Source organism: Hemitrygon akajei, chromosome 5 (genome assembly GCF_048418815.1).
Source record: "Hemitrygon akajei chromosome 5, sHemAka1.3, whole genome shotgun sequence".
NCBI classification, from domain to species: domain Eukaryota; kingdom Metazoa; phylum Chordata; class Chondrichthyes; order Myliobatiformes; family Dasyatidae; genus Hemitrygon; species Hemitrygon akajei.
In genome coordinates this window covers 123907447-123930994 of record NC_133128.1, presented here as the reverse complement: position 1 = coordinate 123930994, position 23548 = coordinate 123907447, and the positions used below count along the sequence as shown (strand labels likewise).

The 23548-nt window shown below is 41.5% G+C and overlaps 2 protein-coding genes across 9 annotated transcripts in view; one reads left to right on the top strand and one right to left on the bottom strand.

Moving 5' to 3' along the window:
- The window catches only part of rpe (ribulose-5-phosphate-3-epimerase), a 33987-nt gene extending 19665 nt beyond the window's left edge, over positions 1-14322 (top strand). The window contains exons 4-6 of one of the 2 annotated variants that reach the window (XM_073046370.1): positions 933-1067; positions 1722-1808; positions 14021-14322. In XM_073046370.1, the coding sequence (XP_072902471.1) occupies positions 933-1067; positions 1722-1808; positions 14021-14143 (345 nt within the window). In that variant the 3' untranslated portion in view covers positions 14144-14322. The remainder of the gene's footprint in view (positions 1-932; positions 1068-1721; positions 1809-14020) is intronic. The other variant, XM_073046371.1, reaches the window with a different exon arrangement.
- Positions 14323-15352: 1030 nt separating this feature from the next.
- The window catches only part of kansl1l (KAT8 regulatory NSL complex subunit 1-like), a 100111-nt gene continuing 91915 nt past the window's right edge, over positions 15353-23548 (bottom strand). For 6 of the 7 annotated variants that reach the window (XM_073046363.1, XM_073046369.1, XM_073046362.1 and 3 more), the window contains 4 exons: positions 20802-20914; positions 19191-19347; positions 17316-17764; positions 15353-15975 (listed from right to left, as the gene is read on the bottom strand). In XM_073046363.1, the coding sequence (XP_072902464.1) occupies positions 17537-17764; positions 19191-19347; positions 20802-20914 (498 nt within the window). In that variant the 3' untranslated portion in view covers positions 15353-15975; positions 17316-17536. The remainder of the gene's footprint in view (positions 15976-17315; positions 17765-19190; positions 19348-20801; positions 20915-23548) is intronic. The other variant, XM_073046364.1, reaches the window with a different exon arrangement.

Genomic DNA, 23548 nt, shown 5'->3' with positions numbered 1-23548 from the left:
GAAAAACTATATAATAAAAAGAAACTGACAAACCAAGCAACGTGCAAAAGTGGACACAGTGCAAATTATAAAATAAATAAATAGTGAGGACAGCAGTTGTCAAGTCCTTGAAAGTGAGTCTGCAGGTTGTGGAATTGGTTCAGAATGGAGCTGAGTGAAGTTAACCATGCTATTTCAGAATGTGTGATTGTTGAAAGGTAATAACTGTTCTTGAACCGAGGTGCAACACTGAGCATCATAGGAAGTCATTCCTGCCTGTGGCCATCAAACTTTACAACTCCTCCCTCGGAGTGTCAGACACCCTGAGCCAATAGGCTGGTCCTGAACTTGGCATAATTTACTTATTATTACTTAATTATTTATGGTTTTATATTGCTATATTTCTACACTATCCTTAGTTGGTGTGACTGTAATGAAACCCAATTTCCCTCGGGATCAATAAAGTATGTCTGTCTGCTTGAACCTGGTGGTGTGGGACTTAAGACTCCTGTACCTCCTCCCCAATGGTAGTAGCGAGAAGAGTGCATTGTTAGATTTGTGGATCAGTAAAAATGCCTTGCTTGCCATCAATTATTCTGAATTGAAATACCAAACATAGGCAATTTCAAAAATAGTGCGCGATAGGGGAATTTCATGGTGATTTTCATGATCAGCAGCCCAAAATCCATAAGATATACCCAAAAGTATTCAGGAAGCACAATCTTTGTTGTCTGGTGTTAACGGGTAAGTGCCCAAATCCATCCTCTGCATTTCTTGCCACAGGAGACCCATTCCATCACTGTGCATGTATATGAGGTGTTTCTCAATCCAAAAGTGAAGGATAACTACTACCTGTTTCCACAAGTTTTCGTTCTTTGACTACTGCCCAGACATACCATAACCGAGGCTGTGACCTGGGTGTCGTAATGCAATAATGTATGTTTCCTCTTCAGGTGGGACTGGCGATTAAACCAGGAACATCTGTGGAAGAATTGGCTCCGTGGGCAAATCAGATCGATATGGCTCTGGTAATGACTGTGGAGCCAGGATTCGGTGGTCAGAAGTTCATGAGTGATATGATGCCAAAGGTATTTTGCTATGTTTTTAAGATATTTAGCAGGTTGCTGTGCTGTTTAAACAGTGAAGAGTACTCAAAATGTAGATGAGCAACATTTCTGTGGGTTAGGTTTGTTACGTAAGCATAGAAATATATGTTGAGACAATATGGTGATTTTTTTTTTCCCCTCAGGGTTGAAGTGTCTAATACCAGAAAGCATGCATTTAAGGTGAGGGGGTAACTTTAAAGGAGATGTGAGGGGCACTTTTTTGTAGAGTGGTGGGTGTCTGGAATGTGTTGCCTGGGGTGATGGTAGAGGCAGATGCATAAGGGACTATAAAGAGATAGATACATTAATGTGAGGAAAATGGAAGGATCTGAACATTGTATAGGCAAGAGATTAGTTTACTTGCCCATTTTACTAATTTAGTTGATTTGGTACAACACTGTGGGCTGAATGGTCTGTTCCTGTGTTGTACTGTTCTATGTTTTACACAACACGGGTTAATTTGTAACTACTAAAATGAACCAAGTTCAGTTGTGATACAACTTGATACACCATTTGCAGGTCTTCCTGTTTGGCGTTGGGTCACGTGGGATATTTCTTTCCTTATCTAGCCATCCTTTGCTGAAAAATTATGAAATAGCTTTGGGACATAAAAAACAACTTTAAATTTTGTTTCAGGTGCACTGGTTGAGGACACAGTTTCCCTCTCTGGATATTGAAGTTGATGGAGGTGTAGGACCAGACACTATTCACAAATGTGCAGAGGTATTTCACCCTTAACTAATGAAATCCAGATATATGGTTGATCAATAGCTTCAAATAAATTCCACTCTTCTCTACTTTACTCATTTTCACTGCAACCACACAGGTCTTCTATGCCTCGGACCAGGGTTGGGTAGCTGGATGTGAGTGTAGATAATCTGCTGAAGTTCATATCCGCACACTTTCCCACATGAACTACACTTATCAGTCTTGCCTACTCACCCACTCTGTCTATATCTTGTTGCAGAAGCACAGCATACATATCTCATATTCTTCAGCCTATGTTTGTATCATAGAGTCATAGAATACTACAGCACAGAAACAGGCCTGTATCCACCGCTTCTGCTGGCATCTCATTCCATGAAGAAATCCCCTCCCCCTTCAGGTTCTCTTTAAATATTTCATGTTTCTCTCTTACTCCATGACCTCCAGTTGGACAATAGACAATAGGCGCAGGAGTAGGCCATTCGGCCCTTTGAGCCAGCACCGCCATTCAATGTGATCATGGCTGATCATCCACAATCAGTAACCTGTTCATGCCTTCTCCCCATATCCCTTGACTCCGCTATCTTTAACAGCTCTATCTAACTCTTTCTTGAAAGCAGTTCTAGTGTTGCTCAACCTCAGTGGAGAAAGCCTGCCTGCATTTACTGTCTTTATACCCCTGATAATTTTGTTTATCTCTATCAATTTCCCCTCATTCTATGTTCCAGAGGGGAAAAAAAAACTCCCAACCTATTCAATCTTTTCCTATAACTCAGGTCTTGGCAACATCCTTGTAAATTTTCTCTGCACTCTTTCAATCTTATTAATGTCTTTCATGTAGATAGGTGACCAGAACTGCATGCAATACTCCAAATTAGGCCTCACCAATGTCTTGTACAACTTCAACATAACATCTAATTCCTGTACTCAGTACCTTGATGTATGAAGGCCAGCATACCAAAAGCTGTCTTTATGACACCATTTCCCTGTGCCGCCATTTTCAGGAATTATGGAACTGTATTCCCAGATTCCTCTGTTCTACTGCACTCCTAGATGCCCCACCATTCACTCTGTAAGTCCTAAGCTGTTTTGTCCTTCCAAATTTGAAAACCTTATAATTGTCTGCATTAACTTTCATCTGCCATTTTCAACCCATTTTCCAGTTGGTGCAGATCCCACTGCAAGTTTTGATAGCCTTGTTTGCTGTCCCCTACGACCCCAATCTTGGTGTCATCTGCAAATTTGCTGAGCTAGTTTACTACATTATCATCCAGATCATTGATAAAAGCAATGGATCCAGTACGAATTCTTGTGGCATGCCACAGATCTCCAGTCAGAGAGACAACAGTCTACTGCCTCTCTCTGGCTTCTCCTTTGAATTGAAAATCTAATCCAATTACTACCTCTTCCTTAATGCCAAGCCATTGTATCATCTTGACCAAACACTCCTGTGGGACCTTGTCAAAGGCTTTGCTAAAGTCCATCACTGCCTTTCCTTCATCAACTTTCCTCAGTAGTTGGTTAGACTTAACCTACCACATACAAAAAGCCATATTGACTATAAAGCCATATAGACCAGGCCCTGTCTATCCAAATACCGTACTTATAAATTCGGTCCCTTAGAATATCTTCCAAAAACCTATCCACGACTGACATCAAGTTTACCCATCTATAGTTACCCAGCTTAAACAACAGAACAATGTTAGCAATTCTCTGGCACCTCGCCTGAGTTTTTCCAATAATTTATCCTTTGTAATTGGGATCTTTGTAAGTTGACAATTTTTTTGCAATTAGAATGCCTGATATGGATATTAGCAACATCCTCCACGGTGAAGACTCGTTCAAAAACAAAACACACATCTGCCATTTCTTTGCTGTTATTGATTCACCAGCCTTATTTTCTAGAGGCTCCACTATTACTGTAGGCAGTCTCTTCCTACTTTTATATCATTAGACACTTGTATTGTTTTCAAACTACATGCAGGTTTTCTCTCAAAATTCTTTATAGTCTTATGCTAGATCTTCAAACTTTCCAGTCCTTTAATTTACTGCTGGCTCTGGAAAATATACCATACTTTTCAATTAAACATTTTCCTTCACTCCCTATGTTAACCCCAGATTGTGTGTCTCATGAAATCTCTCAACATATAGACCAACTGTTTAAATATTTGCCATTGACCATCTAATGAATTCTCTCTCACTTGTGTACCCAGTCTGCCCTAGATCAGTCCTCCCTTATTGCATGATTGCTCTTGTGTCAATAGATGGTACCGATTATGGATCCATGGTGTTCATGCTCAAAATACATTTGGAATTATATTTATAATCACCGTGACCCTGATTAAGCCCTCATTATATAAGATCAAATCTAAATCAGCCCGTTTCCGGGTAGGTTCTGCAATATACTTCAAAAGCCATTCTCGTTCACTGGTGACTTCCAGGAAAAACTGGATGGCAACCAGGAAAGGTCGGTGATGCTGGGCAGACAGCTGACCACCAGGAAAGACTGGCACGGGCACACAAAGCTAGCAACCTTGTGTGTAGCACTTACAAGAGGGCACCATGCAAGCTACAGATGAGCTATGAGCTAACTACACAATACCCCCAGAGTCTCCCGAGAGGTGGGGAGGATGAGAGACTCAGTAGGACGGATGTAATGGCAATGGCCAGGACTGGAAATACGATAACAAGAAGGCTCAGGCAAACAATGCTGACCAGGGAGGCATTCATTGCAAAGTGCCGTTGCGGCAAAATCTACAAGAACGTCGACGGCCTCGATACACCAAAGCAGGTCCAGCTGCGGAACAAAGGCCACTCAAGTGCAACACATGGACTCAGCATCCAGTTAGCTGATGGAGAACTCCAGCACCCCACAGAGCTTAAGATCTCTCTGCACTGTGTGCCGCCCCAGTGCCAAAGAAGAGATCAAGTGAGTGCCCCCTCGGACACCTAATCCATTCATCAAGGAAAGAGAGGATCAGATGGCCTAGATCATCAGTGTATTTTGGAAGCAGTTCGATGACCACCTGGATTGCATCTTGGAAGCTACATGGGCAGGTCCTGTCTGCAGGAAAGTCGATCCCTCACAGCCATTGTGTTCAGCTTTGCTAAAGAGTGATTCAGTCCAATGGAGAAAAAAGGGGATCTTAAACCATAATGGCAACCAAACAGGAGGGAGAGGGGGATTTGCCACATCAAGCGAGCAAAGTTATCTGCCACCCCAGGGCCAAGTGGTATACCCTATAAGGGTATATAAGAAATGCCTAAAACTCCTCTGGAGGTTGTGGAAGATTTAGACCAAAGCCTCTATCCCACCAAGCTAGAAAATGGCTCTGTTCCCAACGAAGAAGATTTTTCTACAATCACCCAGTTTAGGACAATCTCCCTCCTTAGTGTGGATTGCAAGATATTCTTCTCGGTGCTTGCATGGAGGCTGACCACTTAGTTAATGGAAAACCACTATATCAACACATCCATCCAGAAAGGTGGCATCCCAGGTTTTTCTGGGTATCTTGAACACACCTCAATAATCAGCCAATTGATTCGTGAGGCAAGGCAGAAGAAAGGTGACCTAACAGTCATCTGGTTAGACATAGCCAAAGCCTACAGATCAATTCCACATGGCCTGAACCACTAACACATCCTGCCAGTAATGCAGGATATGATCACTAGCTACCTAGGAGGATTCAAGCTACGCTTCACTTCAGTCCACTTTACAACCAGTTGGCAAGACCTCCAAAAAGTGATTCCAATCGGCTGAATCATCTCCCCCATCTTATTTGTCATGGGTGTGAACAGCAGCAGTAGATGTAACCCTAGGCCCAGCGTTGGAGCCCGGGATCCGACAACCGGCAATGCAGGGTTCATGGATGACATCACAGTAACCACTGTAACCCATGTCCAAGCAAGATGTGTATTGGAAACCCTGGACAACATAACTAACTGGGCTAGGATGACCTTCAAGGCCAAGAAGTCCAGATGCATGGTGATCAGAAAGGGCAAGGTTACTAGCAAGGTCAGTCTCAAGTACAGGGAGAAGTCATTGGATCCATAGAGGACAGCCCAGTACAGTGTCTTGGAAGGTAGTTTAATGCAGCAGTGACAGTACCAACATCGCCAACACTGTAAAGTAGACTGACAAGCGGCTGAAGAGGATCGACAAAACTGGTACATTTAAGACATGGTTGTACGAACAAGGCCTTCTGCCGAGGCTGCTCTGGCTTTTCATGGTGTACGAGTTCCCCATGACCACTGTAGAAGGCAAAGGGAGGACAGTTGACAAGCACCTGTGGAGATGGCTGAGGATCCCCCCCCAACTAGTTTTTCTTCAGTGGGGCTCTACGTAAGATCAGGCCAGCTACAGCTCCTGTAGTGGAGGAGTTCAAGGTGGATAAGTATAGAGTTGTGTTAACACTGAGGGGCTCCGATGACAAGCTAAGAAACCAAACAGGAGACACAACAAGATCACGACACACAGCCATGGACCAGGTAGTGAGCTCCTTGCAATTGAGAGACATTATCGGCAACCCGTGCGTCGGCTCTGCACATTTCCAACAATGGGGGAGTGCAAGTGCAAGGGATAGGTGTGACATAGTCCAGGCAGGGGCACAGAACCCTGAGGACTAAAGGTGAATATTGAAGGCAGTGGAGTTGGGGTCATAGGGCGCCTGGACAATATGGGACCTTCCCAAGCATTAGATCCCATGGAGATTGGCTGTAGAGGGCTCCTGGCAAGATCGGCATGGAGGTTGCTGTCTGCGCTGGGCCTTGATGAAAAGAGCAAGAACCAAGCAGCTCGCAGGATGGGGGAGGAAGTAGAAAGAACCTCTTGCTGGTTATGGAGCAGGTGAGGGAGTTGAACTGGAAGACAGGAGCAGATGGGCAGGGACTTGCCATCACTGCTGACCCTGCAACTGGAGAATGTATTGGTTAGGGGTTGAAACACTTGGGCACCACCTGACGACATCTGCTCCTGACTGAAGTCTACAGTTACTTTAACAGTTAACAAAAGGGAAGCACCCTGATGTATAATGCAAGCCTAATATATTCCAGTTTATAACTGTGCCACTTTGAAGCAACTGATAATTGCAGTTCCCTTCAAATGTGCTTGATATTTGCCCATTTATGTTCTGTGCTACTGAGAGGACACACTTTGTGGTTTGTAGAGCACTCCCATTTGTCTTGCCTGCAGACGATCCAGTACCTTTATGTCTTGCACTCAGCAGTGCTCTGCTGCTCTCCTTGCCCCTTTACCTATTCTTGTGGAACAGTGGAATATTGAGCACCCAGTCCTGGTCACCCTGCACTAATGTTTTTGTTATAGCCATTACATACTATTTGTATATTGTTATTCATGCCATCTAGTTGCAAATGCCATGTGCATTATGTAAAGAACATTAAGATTGATTTTTTTTTACACACAGATATTTACAACACTAAATTTGCTCTTTTGCATATTTTTGTTTGCCTTCTGCCTTGACCTACTCTATTACTTTTCACTTTCGTAGAAGGAATAAAAGTGTAGACTATTTTTCTAAACGGGGAGCAAATTCAGAAATCAGAGGTGCAAAGGGACTTGGAGGTTAAGTCAGAAGCAAGGAAAAGTAGGAAGGCAAATGCAATGTTAGCATTCATTTCGAGAGGTCTAAAATATAAAAAGCAAGAATGTAATAGTGAGGCTTTATAAGGCATTGATCAGACTGCACAGAGTATTGCGAGCAGTTTTTGGTCCTTATCTAAGAAAGAATGTGCTGGCATTGGAGTAGATCCAGAGGAGGTTCATGAGAATAATCCCTGGAATGAAGGGTTAATGCAAGAGGAGCGTTTAATTGCTCTGGAGTTTAGAAGAATGAGGGCAGAGATCTCAACTAAAATGTGTTGAATATTGAAAGGCCTTGAAGGAGTGGATATGGAGAGTATGTTTCCTGTAGTGGGGGAGTCTAGGACCAGTGGGCAAAACCTCAGAATACAAGGACGTTCCTTTAGAACAGGTAAGGAGAAATTTCTTTAGCTAGAGGGTGATGAATCTTTGGAATTCATTGCCACGAACAGCTGTGCAGACCAAATCATTGGGTATATTTAAATCAGAGGTTGATAAGTTTCTTGATTAGTAAAGGCCATCAAAGGTTATGGCGAGAAGACAGGAGAATAGGTTAGAAGGGTATAATAGATCAAGCATGATGGAATGAGAGAGCAGAATCGATGGGCTAAATGAACTGATTCTGCTCCTATGTCTTAGTCTAGAACTGTCAGTTTTACTCTCTATTCTGTACCACTGCTTTTTCATTCCTTAATTTATTAAACTTTCCTTTCACTGGTCTCTCCTCCGTCCTAGTCGAAGTCCTGTTTACAACCCTAGTTATGGGATTCGCTGGGACGCTGGTCCCAGCAAAGTTCAGGTGGAACCTATCCCAAGGGAGCAGCTCCCTCCTTCCCCAGTACTGGTGCCAGTGTCCCTGGACTAGAACACACTACTCTCACACCAGCCTTTAAGCAATGCATCAACTTCTCTGAACATTGTAACTCATCTGATTCACCCTTTGTCAATTTGCACGTGACTCAGATAATAATGTGATCATCACCCCTGTGGTTCTGCTTTTCATCTTTGTACTGTGCTTCTCATAATCCCTCTTCATCCTAGCTATGTTGTAAGTACTTACATGGACCATGACCACTGGATCCTCCAGTTCTTCTCCAGTCCAGAAGAGATGTCCTTGAAGCCTCGAATCAGACAAACAGCACAGCCTTTGGGACCCCATCTTTGCTGTAGAGAACAGTATCTGTTCCTATAACTATGCAGTCCCTTATGACTATTACATGTTTTCCTTGTCTGTTTGAGTGGCTCTGTATGCCTTATTGCTATACAGTTCACACATTATCCCTCGTCTTCACCCTCTAGGAAGCAAAAACCTCAATGTTTGAACAAGGTAAAGGACCAAGGCTCTTCTGTAACTGTCATAGAAAAGTACCACACAGAAACAGGCCCTTTGGCCCATAGTCCATGCCAAACCATTTAAGCTGGCTACTCCCATTGACCTGCATAGGGACCTTAGCCCTCCATACCCTTATCATCCATATACCTATTTAAACCTTTCTTAAATGCTGCAATCGAGTTTGCATCATCATTTGCACTGCAGCTCATTCCGTACACTCATCACCATGAGTGAAGATGTATCTTCTCAATTTCCCCATAAACTTTTCACCTTTAATCCATGACCTCTAGTTGCAATCTCACCCAACCTCAGTGGAAAAACCCTGCTTGCATTTACCCTATCCGTAACCCTCATTATTTTGTATGCCTCTATCAAATCTCTGCTCAATCTTCTACATTCCAAGGAATAAAGTCCTAACCTATTCAGTCTTTCCTTATAACTCACGATCTCCAGTACCAGCAACATCCTTGTAAATTTTCTCTGTACTCTTTTTACCTTACTTACATCTTTCCTGTAGATAGGTGACCAAAACTGCACCCAACACTACAAATTGGGTATTGGGGTTTGGGTTCCCCTAACCTTAATGTCTTACACAAGTAAAACATAGCATTCTATTTCCTGTACTCAATACTTTGATTTGTGAAGGCCAGTGTGATAGACGGGAGCTACAGGCAGGTGGTCACTCCGGGCCACAGGAGACAGGTAAGTGGATGACTGTCAGGAAAGGGAAGGGAGGGCGTCAGGTAGTGGAGAGCACCCTTGTGGCTGTCCCCCTTAACAAGAAGTACTCCATTTTGAGTGGTTTGGTGGTGGGGGAAACCTACCTGGGAGAAGCAACAGTGACTGTGCCTCTGGCACTGAATCTGTCCCTGTGGCTCAGAAGGGTAGGGAATGGAAGAGGAGGGCAGTGGTAATAGGGGACTCTATAGTTACGAGAACAGGCGATTCTGTGGGTGTGAAAAAGAACAAGGATAGTAGTTTGCCTCCCAGATGCCAGGGTTCATGTTGTTTCTGAGTGTGGCCACAATATCCTGAAATGGGAGGGTGAACAGCCAGAGGTCATGGTACATATTGGTACCAACAACATAGGTAGAAAAAGGGTGGAGGTCCTGAAAGCAGAATAAAGGGAGTTAGGAAGTTGAGAAACAGGACCTCAAAGTTAGTAATCTCAAGATTGCTGCCTTTGCCACGTGACATTGTATAGGTATAGAGTGAGGTGGAGGGTAAACGTGTGGCTGAAGGATTGGAGCAGGGGGCAGGGATTCAGATTTTTGGATCATTGGCAACCTCTTCTGGGGCAGGTGTGACCTGTACAAAAAGGACAGATTGCACCTGAATCCAAGGGGGACCAATATCCTGGCTGGGAGGTTGGCTAATGCTGTCGGGGAGGGTTTTAATTAGATTTGCAGAGGGGTGGGAACCGAAGTGAAGAGGCAGAGGATGGGAAGGTTGGTGCACAAGTATAGACAGCTTTTAGGGAGCTTGTGAGGAAGGATAGGCAGATGTTAGAGCAAAAGTGCACTCAGCCTGATGGTTTGAGATGTGTCTATTTTAATGCAAGGAGTATCGTAAACAAGGCGGATGAACTTAGAGCATGAATCAATCCATGGAACTATGATGTGGTCATTACAGAGACTTGGATGTCTCAGGAGCAGGAATGGCTGCTGAATGTACCAGACTTTCGATGTTTTAAAAAGAACAGAGACGGAGGCAAAAGTGGTGGGGGTATGGCATTGCTAATTAGGGATAGTGTCATGGCTGCAGAAAAGGAGGAAGTAAGTGAGAGATGGTCTACTGAGTCAGTGTGGGTGGAAGTCAGAAACAGGAAAGGGGCAATAACTACTGGGTGTTTTTTTATTAGACCCCCAATAATAACAGGGATATCAAGAAGCAGATAGGGAGGCAGATTCTGGAATGGTGCTATAATAATAAGGTTGTTGTGATGGGAGATTTTAACTTTCCTAATATTGCTTGGCATCTCCTTAGTACAAAGGGTTTAGATGGGGTGGAGTTTGTTAGGTGTGTTCAGGAAAATTTCCTGGCACAATATGTAGATAAGCCAACTAAAGGAGAGGCTGTACTTGATCTGGTATTGGGAAATGAACCTGATCAGTTGTCGGATCTCGGTGGGAGAGCATTTTGGATGTAGTGATCACAACTGTTATCTCCTTCATCATAGTGCTGGAGAGGGATAGGGGCAGACAGTTTGGGAAAGCATTTAATTGGGGTATGAGGAAATACGTTGCTATTAGGTAAGAACTTGGGAGCATAAATTGGGAGCAGATGTGCTCAGGGAAATGTGGTAAATGGAGTTCTGCATAGGTATGTTCCATGGTTGCAGGGAAAGAATGCTAGGGTTAAAGAACCATGGTGTACAAAGGATGTGGAAAATCTAGTTAAGAAGAAAAGCTTACAAAAGGTTCAAGAAACTACTGTTAAACTTTAGAAAATTACAAGATTGCTAGGAAGGAGCTTAAGAATGGAATTAGGAGAGCCAGAAGGGGCCATGAGAAGGCCTTGCTGAGTAGGATTAAGGAAAACCCTAAAACATTCTGTGAATATGTGAAGAGCAAGGAGGATGAGCTGTGTGGGAATAGGACCATCAGATGCAATAGTGGAAAGGTGTGCATGGAATTGGAGGAGGTACCGGAGGTACTTGATCGGTACTTTGCTTCAGTATTCACCAGGGAAAAAGACCTTGGCGGTTGTTGGGATGACTTACAGCAGACTGAAATGCTTGAGCATATGGACATTACGAAAGAGGATGTGCTGGAGCTTTTGAAAACCATAAAGTTTAAGTCACCAGGACCAGATGAGATATACCCAGGCTACTGTGGGAAGCGAAGGAGGAGATTGCGGAGTCTCTTGCAATGATCTTTGTGTCATCAATAGGGACAGGAGAAGTACCAGAGGAAAGGAGGTTTGCAAATTTTGTTCAAGAAACGGGGTAGAGATAACCTAGGAAACTATAGACCAGTGAGTCTGACTTCAGTGGTGGGCAAGTTGTTGAATATCCTGGGAGGCAAGATTTATGAGCATTTGCCGTGATATAATCTGATTAGGGATGGTCAGCATGGCTTTGTCAAGGGCAGGTTGTGCCTTACGAGCCGGATTGAATCTTCTGTGAAAATAACAAAACACATTGAAGGAAGAGCAGTGAAGGGTGTCGTATATATGGATTTCAGTAAGGCATGATAGACCATGATAGTCTTACTTGCTGTCTACTACATCCCCAGTCTTGGTGTCATGCACAAATTTTCTGATCCAGTTATCCACATTGTCATCTATATCAACAATCTGGATGATAAACAGTGGACTTAACACTGATCCCCTTGTGGCACTTCAGTCAGAGAGACAACCCTCTACCACCATACTCTTGACTTCTCCCACAAAGCCAATGTCTAATCCGGTTTACTACCTCATGTTGAATGCCAAGCGACTGAATCTTCATGACCAGTCTCCCACGCCAGACCTTGTCAAATGCCTTGTTAAAGTCCTTGGTAGACATCCATTACCTTGCTTTCATCACCTTCCCTGTTAACTTCCTCAAAACTCTATAAAATTGGTTAGACATAACCTACCACCCACTATGACATCTGTAATCAGTCCAAGTACTCATATCCGGTTCCTTAGAATATTTCCCCACCTGTTTTTTTTGGAGCCTTTCTCAAACAGCACAACATTGGCTATCTTTCAGTAACTCACCTATCACTAAGGATAATTTAAACATCTCTGCTATGGCCCCTGCAATTTCTGCTCTTGCCTCCCATAGGGGCTGAGGGAACACATCATTAGGCCCTGGACACTTATCCACCCTAATTTGCCTCAAGACAGCAAAATACCTCTTCCTCTTGTAATCTGTGTAGGGTTCATGAAGTGAACCCTAATTTGCCTCACTACTATATACTTTGTCCATCTCCTGAGTAAATACAGATGCAAAAAATTCATTTAAGATCTCCTCCATCTCTTTGGGCTTTATGTATGGATTACCATTTTGATCTTCCAGAAGATCAATTTTGTCCCTTGCAATCCTTTTGCTCCTAATCTGCTGGTAGAATCGATGAGAGTTTTCCTTCACCTTGTCTGCTAAGACAACCTCGTGTCTTCTTTTAGTCTTCCTAAATTCTTTAATTGCTCCCTTGCATTTCTTACACTCCATATGCAACTCATTTGTTCCTACCTGCCGATAGGAACTCCTCCTTTTCTTAACCAGGGCCTCATTATCTTTTGAAAACCAAGGTTCCCTAAACCTGTTACCTTTACCTTTTATTTGACAGGCACATACAAGCTTTGTACTCTAAAAATTTTGCTTTTGAAGCCTTCCACTTTCCAAATACACCTTTGCCTGAAAACAGCCCACCTGATCCTCTGGATTCCTCTCCCTGCCTCTTCTTCAGATCATTTGTCTCTCATCTAAGGTGCATGACTCTCTCCTGAAATAACATCCAGGTAATTTTCCCTCCTTCGATATGTGCAGTAACAAACTCTAGGTCACTAACTCCAAAATGAAGTTCCTCAAGATGACAGCACTTACTACAGATATAATCACTATTTTTACTATGATGCTCCAGCCTGCATTAGCTGCCCCAAAATGATAGGGTTGTATTTGGCTGATGGATGTTTGTTTCCTGAACTTGAGGTGGCCAAGATGAGCCATTTGTGCATTTAGCGAGAACTGATTAACCTTTATGGTTTTCTGCTTACTCATAGTGCCTTTCCACATAGCTATATCAGAGAGCTGTGCCCAACCACTGACTCTGAACTCCTTTGGTGCAACATTTTATGACTTTTCAATTCATGATTGGCTGATTTTATTTAAAACATTAGTCAAAAATGGGTGAGATGTTAAACAAAATTAATCAATCCCTCAGTTGGGTGTAAAAAGATTTAATTGCATTATATCAGAGTGAAATTAATCTATGCTAATCACGTTTCTTCCTACTAGAAAAGGTGGAGAGCGCATATTTTGTTGCTGTATGGGACTTTGCTGTAAACTGCAAAATTTCCTCCTTTAAAAAAAGTGGCAAAACTTCAAAGGTACTTCATCAGCTCAGCATTCTAGGATATCCTGCTCTTGTTTTCCTGCAAGTCACTTGCACTTAACAAAGCTATGCTTTAAATAACTGCATTTCTCTCCATTCTGTTGAACTGATGACACGTCAGTGCTCATTCCTAGGATACAGTGCTGCTTATATTAAGTTAATACCCCCCCATTAATGGTGTTCAACCAACTGTAGAATACAGCTTTGAAGAAGGAACTGTAACGCTTTATTGACTTACATTTTAATGGTTTTTCAGGCTGGAGCAAACATGATTGTGTCTGGCAGCGCTGTCATGAAGAGTGATGATCCCAGATCAGTGATTAACCTCCTTCGAAACGTTTGCGTGGAAGCTATTCAAAAGCGATGTCTGGACAGGTGATATCTCAGCAGGGCAAGAACGCAATGCCTGCTGCTTGTGGTGGAGGGTATTAATGCTGTTCTCACAATGTGACCAGCTTTTGATCATTGTTCATTTGGTACTTTGCAATACTTACTAATACTCTGTGGCTGGCCCTGAGTTTTTTTGCTGGTTTGAATAAACGTCTCTCTAGTACCACATTATATTTTGAAGAGTAAAATATGTGAGTTAGTATTCATTGTCTTGTGGCAGGAGCATACAAAATAATTTTTCTTTAAATATTGATGCAATTTTTGGTTTGCTAGTAGCAACGTGTCACAATTCATTCAAGGGTTTAGTTTTCGGGCAAGGTTTAAAGAAAACATTCACGGCAGAATGCAGAAGCCTGCTGTGTGATGCTGGGGCTTCATATTTGTTACCTCCTTGGCTCATGGAAATTTTGTTAATTCGGCACGAATCAGTATTCAACCATGTTGCTTCCTTATAAAGTAACTGAACAAAAAGAATGTTTCTTAGGGATACATTCACAGTTATACCAGTTGAACTGCTATCAACAGTGACAAGAAGGCTGACAAACAGTTTTTTTGTTTATATGCCCATAAAGTTCAGAAATGCTAAGGTTGTAGTACTGAAAGTGGAGTTTTTAAATTGAGCCCCATGGGTGAAGTGAACCGATTTAGAAAATGAATGCTCAAATAGATGTTTCTAATTTATGAAATTGTTTCTTAATAAATTAGTTTCTAAATTGATTGATTTAATCAATTTGTATTCTTCGAATGACAAGCTTGTTTTTTTCCTGCAATAAAATCAATCCAAATTAAACCTGTCATTAAGTGCTTAGTGAAGTGGGGGCAGGACAGGGGGTATGGGTTGCAGTACAGACCAGTTACAACCTGAATTGCTTACTTCTATTTAAGCATGTTCCTAGCTGAATGCTACTGTCATCAGGTGGTTGGAAAGTAGGAATCTGTGATTGATTTCCTCTCTGGTCTGCTCAAGAAAGGTGCCCACTATTTAAAAAAAAAATGTAGTCGAAATAACAGCCATCCGTAAATTGTTCTTTCTTGCAGAGTGTATTGTGGACATAAATAATATGCAGTGTATGAAGGCTGGTTCAGTTTGAAACAATAGTCCCACCCACAGAAAATAATTTCTGCTTTGTATGTTAGCCATGAATGAAAGCTCATGGTACATAGTAACATTTCCAATAATGAAGTGGCACAACAATAGTTTCAATCTGTAACGAGGAATATAATTCCAAACTAACTTACAAATGGATTTTTTTATAGTAAAGTAGTAAACATAAAATGTGCTTAAAGTACACAGTAGTTGTTGTTAAGGTTTCAACCGCTGACTGGATCTGACCTTGAACATCAGGGCCTACCTGTTGTGCTCAAGGTATTGTTTATTTGACCAGTCACCACCCCCCCCCCCCCCTTCAGATTTGCAGCACAGCTGCTGAGGATCTAAATCTCTTGTGCACAAGTCAGGCCAATAAGAGAAGCATTTTACTAAAATAATTTTACTTTTTATAAAGGCAATTGGGTGTGAAAAAGAAAATGAGCAATTTTAGAACAATTCTTAACATCATATGATCAAATTATTAAGACCTCAGCCAGCTGTTGGTCAAATGATCTTGGGATATAGAATGTCTCATGGATTGAGCAATGTTGCAAAATCAGGGTGCAGTCTGTTAACACAGTCTATGTTGATTCCCCAAGTGCAAACTTCCAGGGCTTTGCTGCGATACTCCTGCAACTGTTGATCTTCTTTGTGCAGTTTGCTTAAAGATTTTGAGGTGTCAGTCAATACCATAGGATGGTTTATTGAAGTGAATGGCTTCAAATGAACACCTGATGGAAATAACATGCAAGGCATTAGTTGAATTTGACATAATTAAACAAGAAATGCTATTTAACAATTTGAGCCTGCAGTTAATTCCACATACAAAAATGAAAGTAGTGAATAAATCAGTCACGCATTCCACTCAGTTAGAAAGGCCAATACAGCAGGTTCTTTTAACAATAGAATAATCTAGAATCTCTAGATGATGGATGTGGGGATGTTTCCAATAGTAGGGAATCTGGGACCAGGAGCTGCAGCTCCAGGAATCGGCCCTTTGAGCCACGCCAACTAGCAATCCCTCGATTTAATCCTAGCCTGATCACGGGACAATTTACAATGACAAATTAACTTACCAACCGGTACATCTTTGGATTGTGAGAGGAAACTCATGCAGTCACAAGGAAAACATACAAACTCCAGTGACTAGAGCAGTGAATCTATGGAATTCATTGGCACAGATGGCTTTGGAAGTCAAGTCATCTGGATATATTTAAAGTGGAGTTTGATAGGTTTTTGAATTAGTAAGGGTGTCAGAAGTTATGAGAAGGCTGAAGAATGGGGTTGAAAGGGAAATCAGCCATAAAGGGAAGGGTGGTGAAGACTTGATGGGCCAAATGGCCTAATTCTGCTCCTATGTCTTTTGGTATTATAGTCTACTGTTACATATTTGCTTGCCCCATGGCTGTAAGGTCAAAATGATAGAAGGCTTCCAGTGTCCTTTAACAGTACACCAAGAATCAATACCGTTAGGAAAGGAAGGGATAAAAATCAGTAGGAAGGAGACATTTATGTGGTCTCCGTAATTACAGAATCCATTTTAAAATCTTTCTGATCTTTTCCAATGTGTAGTTTGGGGATTATGTTCGTGCAGGAGGATTGTCTGCAGGCTCTGAATTTCTCAATGTGTGCTACTTACACAACTGATTTTAACTGGATGTTCAACAAATCCATGGTTTTTAAATAACACCAACAAATTAGAAACCTTAAGTTGTGCCAACTAATAAACTACATAACAGTCTGATATTACAATGCTGGGTTTGTAGTATGTTAAAAAGTAACTTGATCCTTTTTCTCCATTGAAGCATTTAGAGAATTTGGAGCTCTAAAGCAAACTGGGGCACTAGGTTTATGCATATTTTAGTATCACAAAATGGTTTTCAACTTTGATAGTATTTTCATAGTTTTGTTTTAAAAAACAGGTCTTTGTTTCTATTCATTCTGAAAATAGAGATAGAATTCTGCTTTTACTAACATCCACACAAAGCAGGATACACTGAGCAGACAGGAGCCACGTCTTAGTATGGTTTTGCACACTTAATTCAGACAGGAATGAAACGTAGAATCTTACTTTCAACCCCAGAAGAGATAAAGGTCAGGATCTTGACTTTGGTATTGATTCTGAGGTTTTCTTTAGTCCTGCTACAACTTCTCAGGCAACCTGCATCACAATACTGACGAAGATTTGGCTAGAACTATGAAGATATTCAAAAAGAAAATGTAAAATTATTGTAAAATCACCTTATGATAATTCTTTAAGCTTGTTTCTAAACAACCCCAGATTCATTGGCACTACTGCTTTGCATTGTTCTGTCCCCAGGCTGAGAGTTTACACTGTTCTTCTCCAGAAGATGGCACTTGCTCTGAAGCTGCCTGGCCATTTTCACTGACTGCTGAGTATAATCTGGTGAGAGGTCTTGAAGCACCTTTCTCAACTGCAGACCCTTCCTCTGAATGGTTTAAGTGTTTCATTTCTTCCTCACACAGAGGGAATGTACGAGAATTCCATGGTAGAACAACCTGCAATAAAGTAAAGCAAAAACAGGCAGATTTATTTGATTTCCATATTTGACTGGTGCTGCGGAAATATCACAGAATATATATACAGTCAGTAGCCACTTCATTAGTGTACAGGAGTGGAGCACAGTGTGCTCTTCTGCACACCATTGTTTAAACACGTGGTTATTTGAGATTGTCACCTTCCTGTCAGTTTGAATTAGTCTAGCCATTTTTCTCTGATCTCACACGTGAGGTTTTTGCTCACTGGTTGTATCTTTTTTATTTAAACCATCCTCTATAATTGTAGAGGAGGGTAACTCAACCTGTGGTCCATAGAATAAAAAAGGTTGTGAACTCTTGATCTAGAGCCTGTTGTGCATGAAAATCTCAGATCGGCAATTTCTGAAATACTCAAACCGCACAGTCTGGCACCAAGTCACAGATTTCATCTTCATTCTGAGGGTCTGAACAACCGAACCTCTTTACTATATCTGCCTGTTTTTATGTATTGAGTTGCTGTCAAAGGAAAGCAGTAATCATCATCAAGGATTTATACTTCTGCCATTAACCAAGGGGTCTGTGGAGAGGATGTTTCCTATAAGCTTCAGAATGGAAGGATATCCCTTTAAGGAGGAATTTCTTTGGCCAGAGCGTAGTGAATCAGTGGAATTCATTGCCACAGATGGCTGTGGAGGCCAAATTATTGGGTATATAGAGTAGACTAATAGGTTCTTGAACAGGAAGGGCATCAGAGTACAGAAAGAAGGCAGGGTACTGGGGTTGAGAGGGAGAATAAATCCACCATGATCAAATGGTGTAGCAGACTTGATAGGCTAAATGGTGTAATTCTGCATTTGTGCCTTGTGGTCACTGCTGGAGAATAGTGCAGATATAGAAAAGGAAGCTGAATAACAAAGGAGAAAGAGACCATCTTGACCAAGGTGGCTGGCTATGGAAGTTTTGTGATTGATTACCAAATCATCCATACTATCCTTCGGCCTTAACAGTCACATACTTCCAAAGTTTCAACGGTAAACCAGACAGGCTTCCTGAGGCACAAGTTAGTCAGATGACAAGTCCCCCTAGAAACACTTCCTAATATACCCTCTCAAGTAAGCAAGGTGTGGGCTGGGCTTAATGCTTGATCCCAATTGGCTGGATCTGAATTGCCTAGTGGCTGGACACTTGTGTGGACCATTAACTTTTGGCCTACAGGGCTGCATCTTTGTGCTGTATGTACTGCCTATAATTTTAATGCTTTCAAAGTACAACTGAAGTAAATTGTGAATTTGCCACAGCTTGTTTAGTCAACCTTGTATATTGCCCACACACCAGTTCAAAATGTGAACTAGCTACACAGCACAGATATACAACAAAAGCATTACATTAGTGCACTAAAGGAGTAACATTTTCTACAAGCAAATGCTCACGCAATTACTTTCCTTACCTTTGTACTAGGTTCCCTCTCCACGAGTAACTCCTGAATCTCTTCATTTTGTGCCAGTTCAGAAAAGCAATTAATGGAACTGTGAGGTTTTTCAGTTTCTGAAGGTGAAAGATGAGGATTCAGATGCTCCTCATTATTCTTTGTGAATGATGATAACCTAAAGGGAAACACTGAGGTAAAAAGCTGAACTGCTAACAAAAAAAATTATAGAGAATTTCAAAATTTGAAGTCTTGTGGCTTCCAGCACACGCTACATCCTATGCATTTATTGCTTTAAATCAGAGATTGAAAGACTGCAGATCACCTCATTTGAGATAAGTTTCCCCCCTTTGTGAAGAAGAAATTACATTATAATTTAAAGTGACTATGGAGTGCACCTAAATAATGTAAGCTAGCTGGATACGAAACCACAGGAGCTTGTCTCATTTTTACAATGACATAAGGTATTCAGATTTCCAGATAATCATATTTTGTAATCTACAATCATTCAAAACTAAATATATAAATATGGATCTGTACACCAAAACTGCACTGGCATTTAGTGTAGCTTGCACAGAAGCGGCCAACTGATTGGAATAGCAAACTTAGGCAACCACAATATAGTGAAAGTTTATGAAGAAAACTCACAGTATGATTGTGCTAAGTATAAACTTGTGGCAGATCAATGACTACAGTCGGCCCTCCTTATCCGCGGATTCAACCAACCGCAGATCGGGAAAACCCGGAAGTTCTCTCTCCAGCACTCGTTGTTTGAGCATATACAGACTATTTTTTCTTGTCATTATTCCCTAAACAATACAGTATAACAACTATTTACATAGCATTTACATTGTATTAGGTATTAAAAGTAATCTAGAGATGATTTAAAAGTACAGGCAGGCCCCGGGTTATGAATGAGTTCTGTTCCTGAGTTCATCTTTAAGTCGGATTTGAAGTTGGAACAGGTACATCTGGTATTATTTAGCATCAGTTAGTAAAATGTTTTTCTTAGTATATAGTATTTTATCTTTCTATGCATATAAAACACTTAAGAAACATATGTATTTCAATAATTAAACCACTGCATTGCTTAGTAATAATTGCAGCTTTCACTGGGGCGGGGCCTTTTACGTGCTCCATTAAAATTGTTCTGATCGTCGACCAACTGTAGCCTAACGTTTTTCCAATGACTGATGGCGTTTCACCTCTTTCTGATCGCTTTATTACTTCCACCTTATTTTCAATCGTGATCATGATTATTTTCGTGAACAGAAACATCAGAGCTGCGCCTGCTCCTAAAGTCCATTGCACTGAAACAGGTTAAATAAAGTCCGGGGTTCCGCCGGGTCCTAAAGACCACTGCACTGTGACAGGTTAAATCAGGGACTTGAGCATCAGCATTTTTTGGTATCCGTGGGAGGTCCCGGAACCAATCCCCCGTGGATAAGGAGGGCTGACTGTATAGTCTAAGGAAATACAGTAAACAAAAAAGATGTACATTTCTTTTATATTACCAACAATTCAGAGCAGCACTAAACACGACTTGATTTAATTCTCACTCTCCAAAAACATTTGTTCCACAATATTGTAAGGTGGGAGAGAGAGGCATACTTAATGGATCAGTACACCTGCCTGTTGCCCCTTCGATGACATCTGCTTTGTTCCCACAACAGCCACCTCGCTTGCTCCTTTAGTTCGTGCTTTTTATGTCGTAAAGCAAATGCTTCATCTGAAGTGTCCTCTAACTGTAAAACAGAGTGACCAATAGAATTGGTATCTTGTTCTGAAGTAGAACCTATTTAAAGCCTTTTCAGAAATCCACTGGAGAATTTTTTAAAGAGGGAAGATACAGAAAATGTTTTTTTGTATATGAAACTTGTGTTGAGAAGGACATGAAGAGTGCAATAAGCTTAAGAACATGGTATGGACGGGGAGTAGAGGTATTTTGTGAATACTGTCAGAACCATATTATCATTCTTTAGCACCTGGCAAGTTACCCCTCCCCACCTTTTTTTAAAAACCACCTCATTGCCAACCCTCCTCTTATTAGCATCATTTACAGAGATCATAAGATCTTAAAAGATCTATATGGTCAGATGCTTATGAATCAGTGTTTTATAATTATTAAATGGACTGCTTATCCAACATCAATGACAGAAAATAAGGTGGGGCAGTGGACATGAGACTACAGATACTGGAGTCTGCTGCATAAATAAAGCAAACCTGGAGGAACTCAGCAGGTCAGGCAGCATTTATGGAGGGAAAGAAATGGACAGTCAATGTTTCAGGCTCAGATCCTTCCTGCTTGGACTACAAGACAAAGGGAAGATTGTATATAGGGGTGAGGCAAGAGCTAGCAAACAGCAGGTTACGAGGGGTGATGGGCAGATAGAGACATAGAGCTATTGTATATTGCAGAAAACAGGCTTTTTGGCCCAACTCATCTGTGGTGACCAAAATGCCTATCTGAGCTAATCATATTTGCCTGTATTTAGCCTGAATCCCCTTCAACATTACTGATCCATGTACTTATCCAAATCTCTTTTAAATGTCATAATTGTATCTTTCTCTGCCACTTTGTTCCACACACCCCCAGTTGCTCCTCTGGGAACTTTTAAGTTCTCCTCTTACTTTCAACCAACACCCTCTAATTTTTGACCCCTCAACTCTGGGGGAAAAACCATGGCCATCCACCTCACCTCTGCCCCTTATGGTAAAGTCACCCTTCAGCCTCCTATGCTCTAGAGGGAAAGAAGTCTCAGTCTATCTAACCTTTCCTCAAACCCTCCAGTCTCAATAACATCTTTGTAAAAATTTTTTGCAGCCTTTCCAGTTTAGTGACATCCTTCCAACAAAAGGAGGACCAGAACAACACACAGTACTCCAAATCTGGTCCCACCAATGTCTTGTACAGCTGTAACATGCTGTTCCAGCTCCTGTACTTAATGCCTTGCATAACGAAGGCAAGCGTGCCAAATGTTTTCAATGCCCGGTGTCACCACTTACAACTAACAATGTATCTGGACCCTCAGCTCTCTGTTCTGTAACACTCCACAGGATCCTACCATGCACTGTGCAAAACCTGCTGTGGTATGTCTTTCAAAAATGCAACACCTTATTTATCTGAAATTGTCATTCCACGGCCCACTTTATCAAGATCCCATTGTAATCCTAGCCGACCAGTCCACTATACTGCCAATTTTGGTGTCAATTGCAAACTTGCTAACCATGCCAATGATATTCTCATCCAGATCATTAATACAGATGACAAATAAATAAGGAATGTCCCACCTCTACCTTCCTTGTATATGGTTGCAAGAGAAAGTTTGTGAACCCTTTACAATTACCTGGTTTTCTGCATTAATTACTCTAAAAATGTGGTCTGAACTTTATCTAAGTCACAATAATAAATACAATCTGCCTAAACTAATAACACACAATTGTTCTTTTCATGTCTTTATTGAACATATTGTTTAATTATTCAGTCCAGGCTGAAAAAATGTGAGCCTTTGTATTTAATAACTGTAGCTGCTGACCAGACTTGCACAACAGTGAGGAGGAATTTTTTTACTATTCCTCCATTAAAAACTTTCAGTTCATCAACATTTCTGGGATGCCTTGCATGAACAGCCATCTTCAGGTCGTGCCACAGCACCACAATTGGCTTAAGGTTTGGGCTCTGACTTGGCCTTTCCAAAACACAAATTTTCTTTTTAAACCATTCTGTTGTTGATTTACTCTTGTGTTTTGGATCATTATCTTATTGCATCATCCAGCTTCTATCAGCTTCAGGTGTCAGCCTACTACACTGACATTGTCTTGATACAATTTTGAATTAATGATTCCCTCAATGATTGTAAGCTGTCAGGCCCCGAGGCAGCAAAGCAGCCCCAAACCCTGATGCTCCTTCCACCATGCTTCACAGCTGGGATGTTGGTGTACAGTGCCCTTTTTCCTCCAAACACAGCAGTATGCATTTCTGCCAAAAAGTTCACCTTTTGTCTCCTCTGTCCACAGAACATTGTCCCAGAAGTGTTGCGGAACATCCAGATGGTCTTTTGCAAACTTGAGATGTGCAGCAATGATTTTTTTGGAGAGCAGTGATTTCCTCCGTGGTATCCTTCCATGAACATCATTCTTGTTCAGTTTATAGTGGACACATGAACAGAGATTTTAGCAAGTTCTAGAGATTTATGCAGGTCTTTTGCTGTTATCCTTGGGTTCTTTTTCACCTCCTTCAGCATTGCACGTAGTGCTCTTTACAGGACTCCTACTCCTCGGGAGAGTAGCAACAGTTCTGAATTCCTTCATTTGTACACAATTTCTCTTGACTGATGAACAGTCAGGTCTTTAGAAATGTTTTTGTAGCCCTTTCCAGC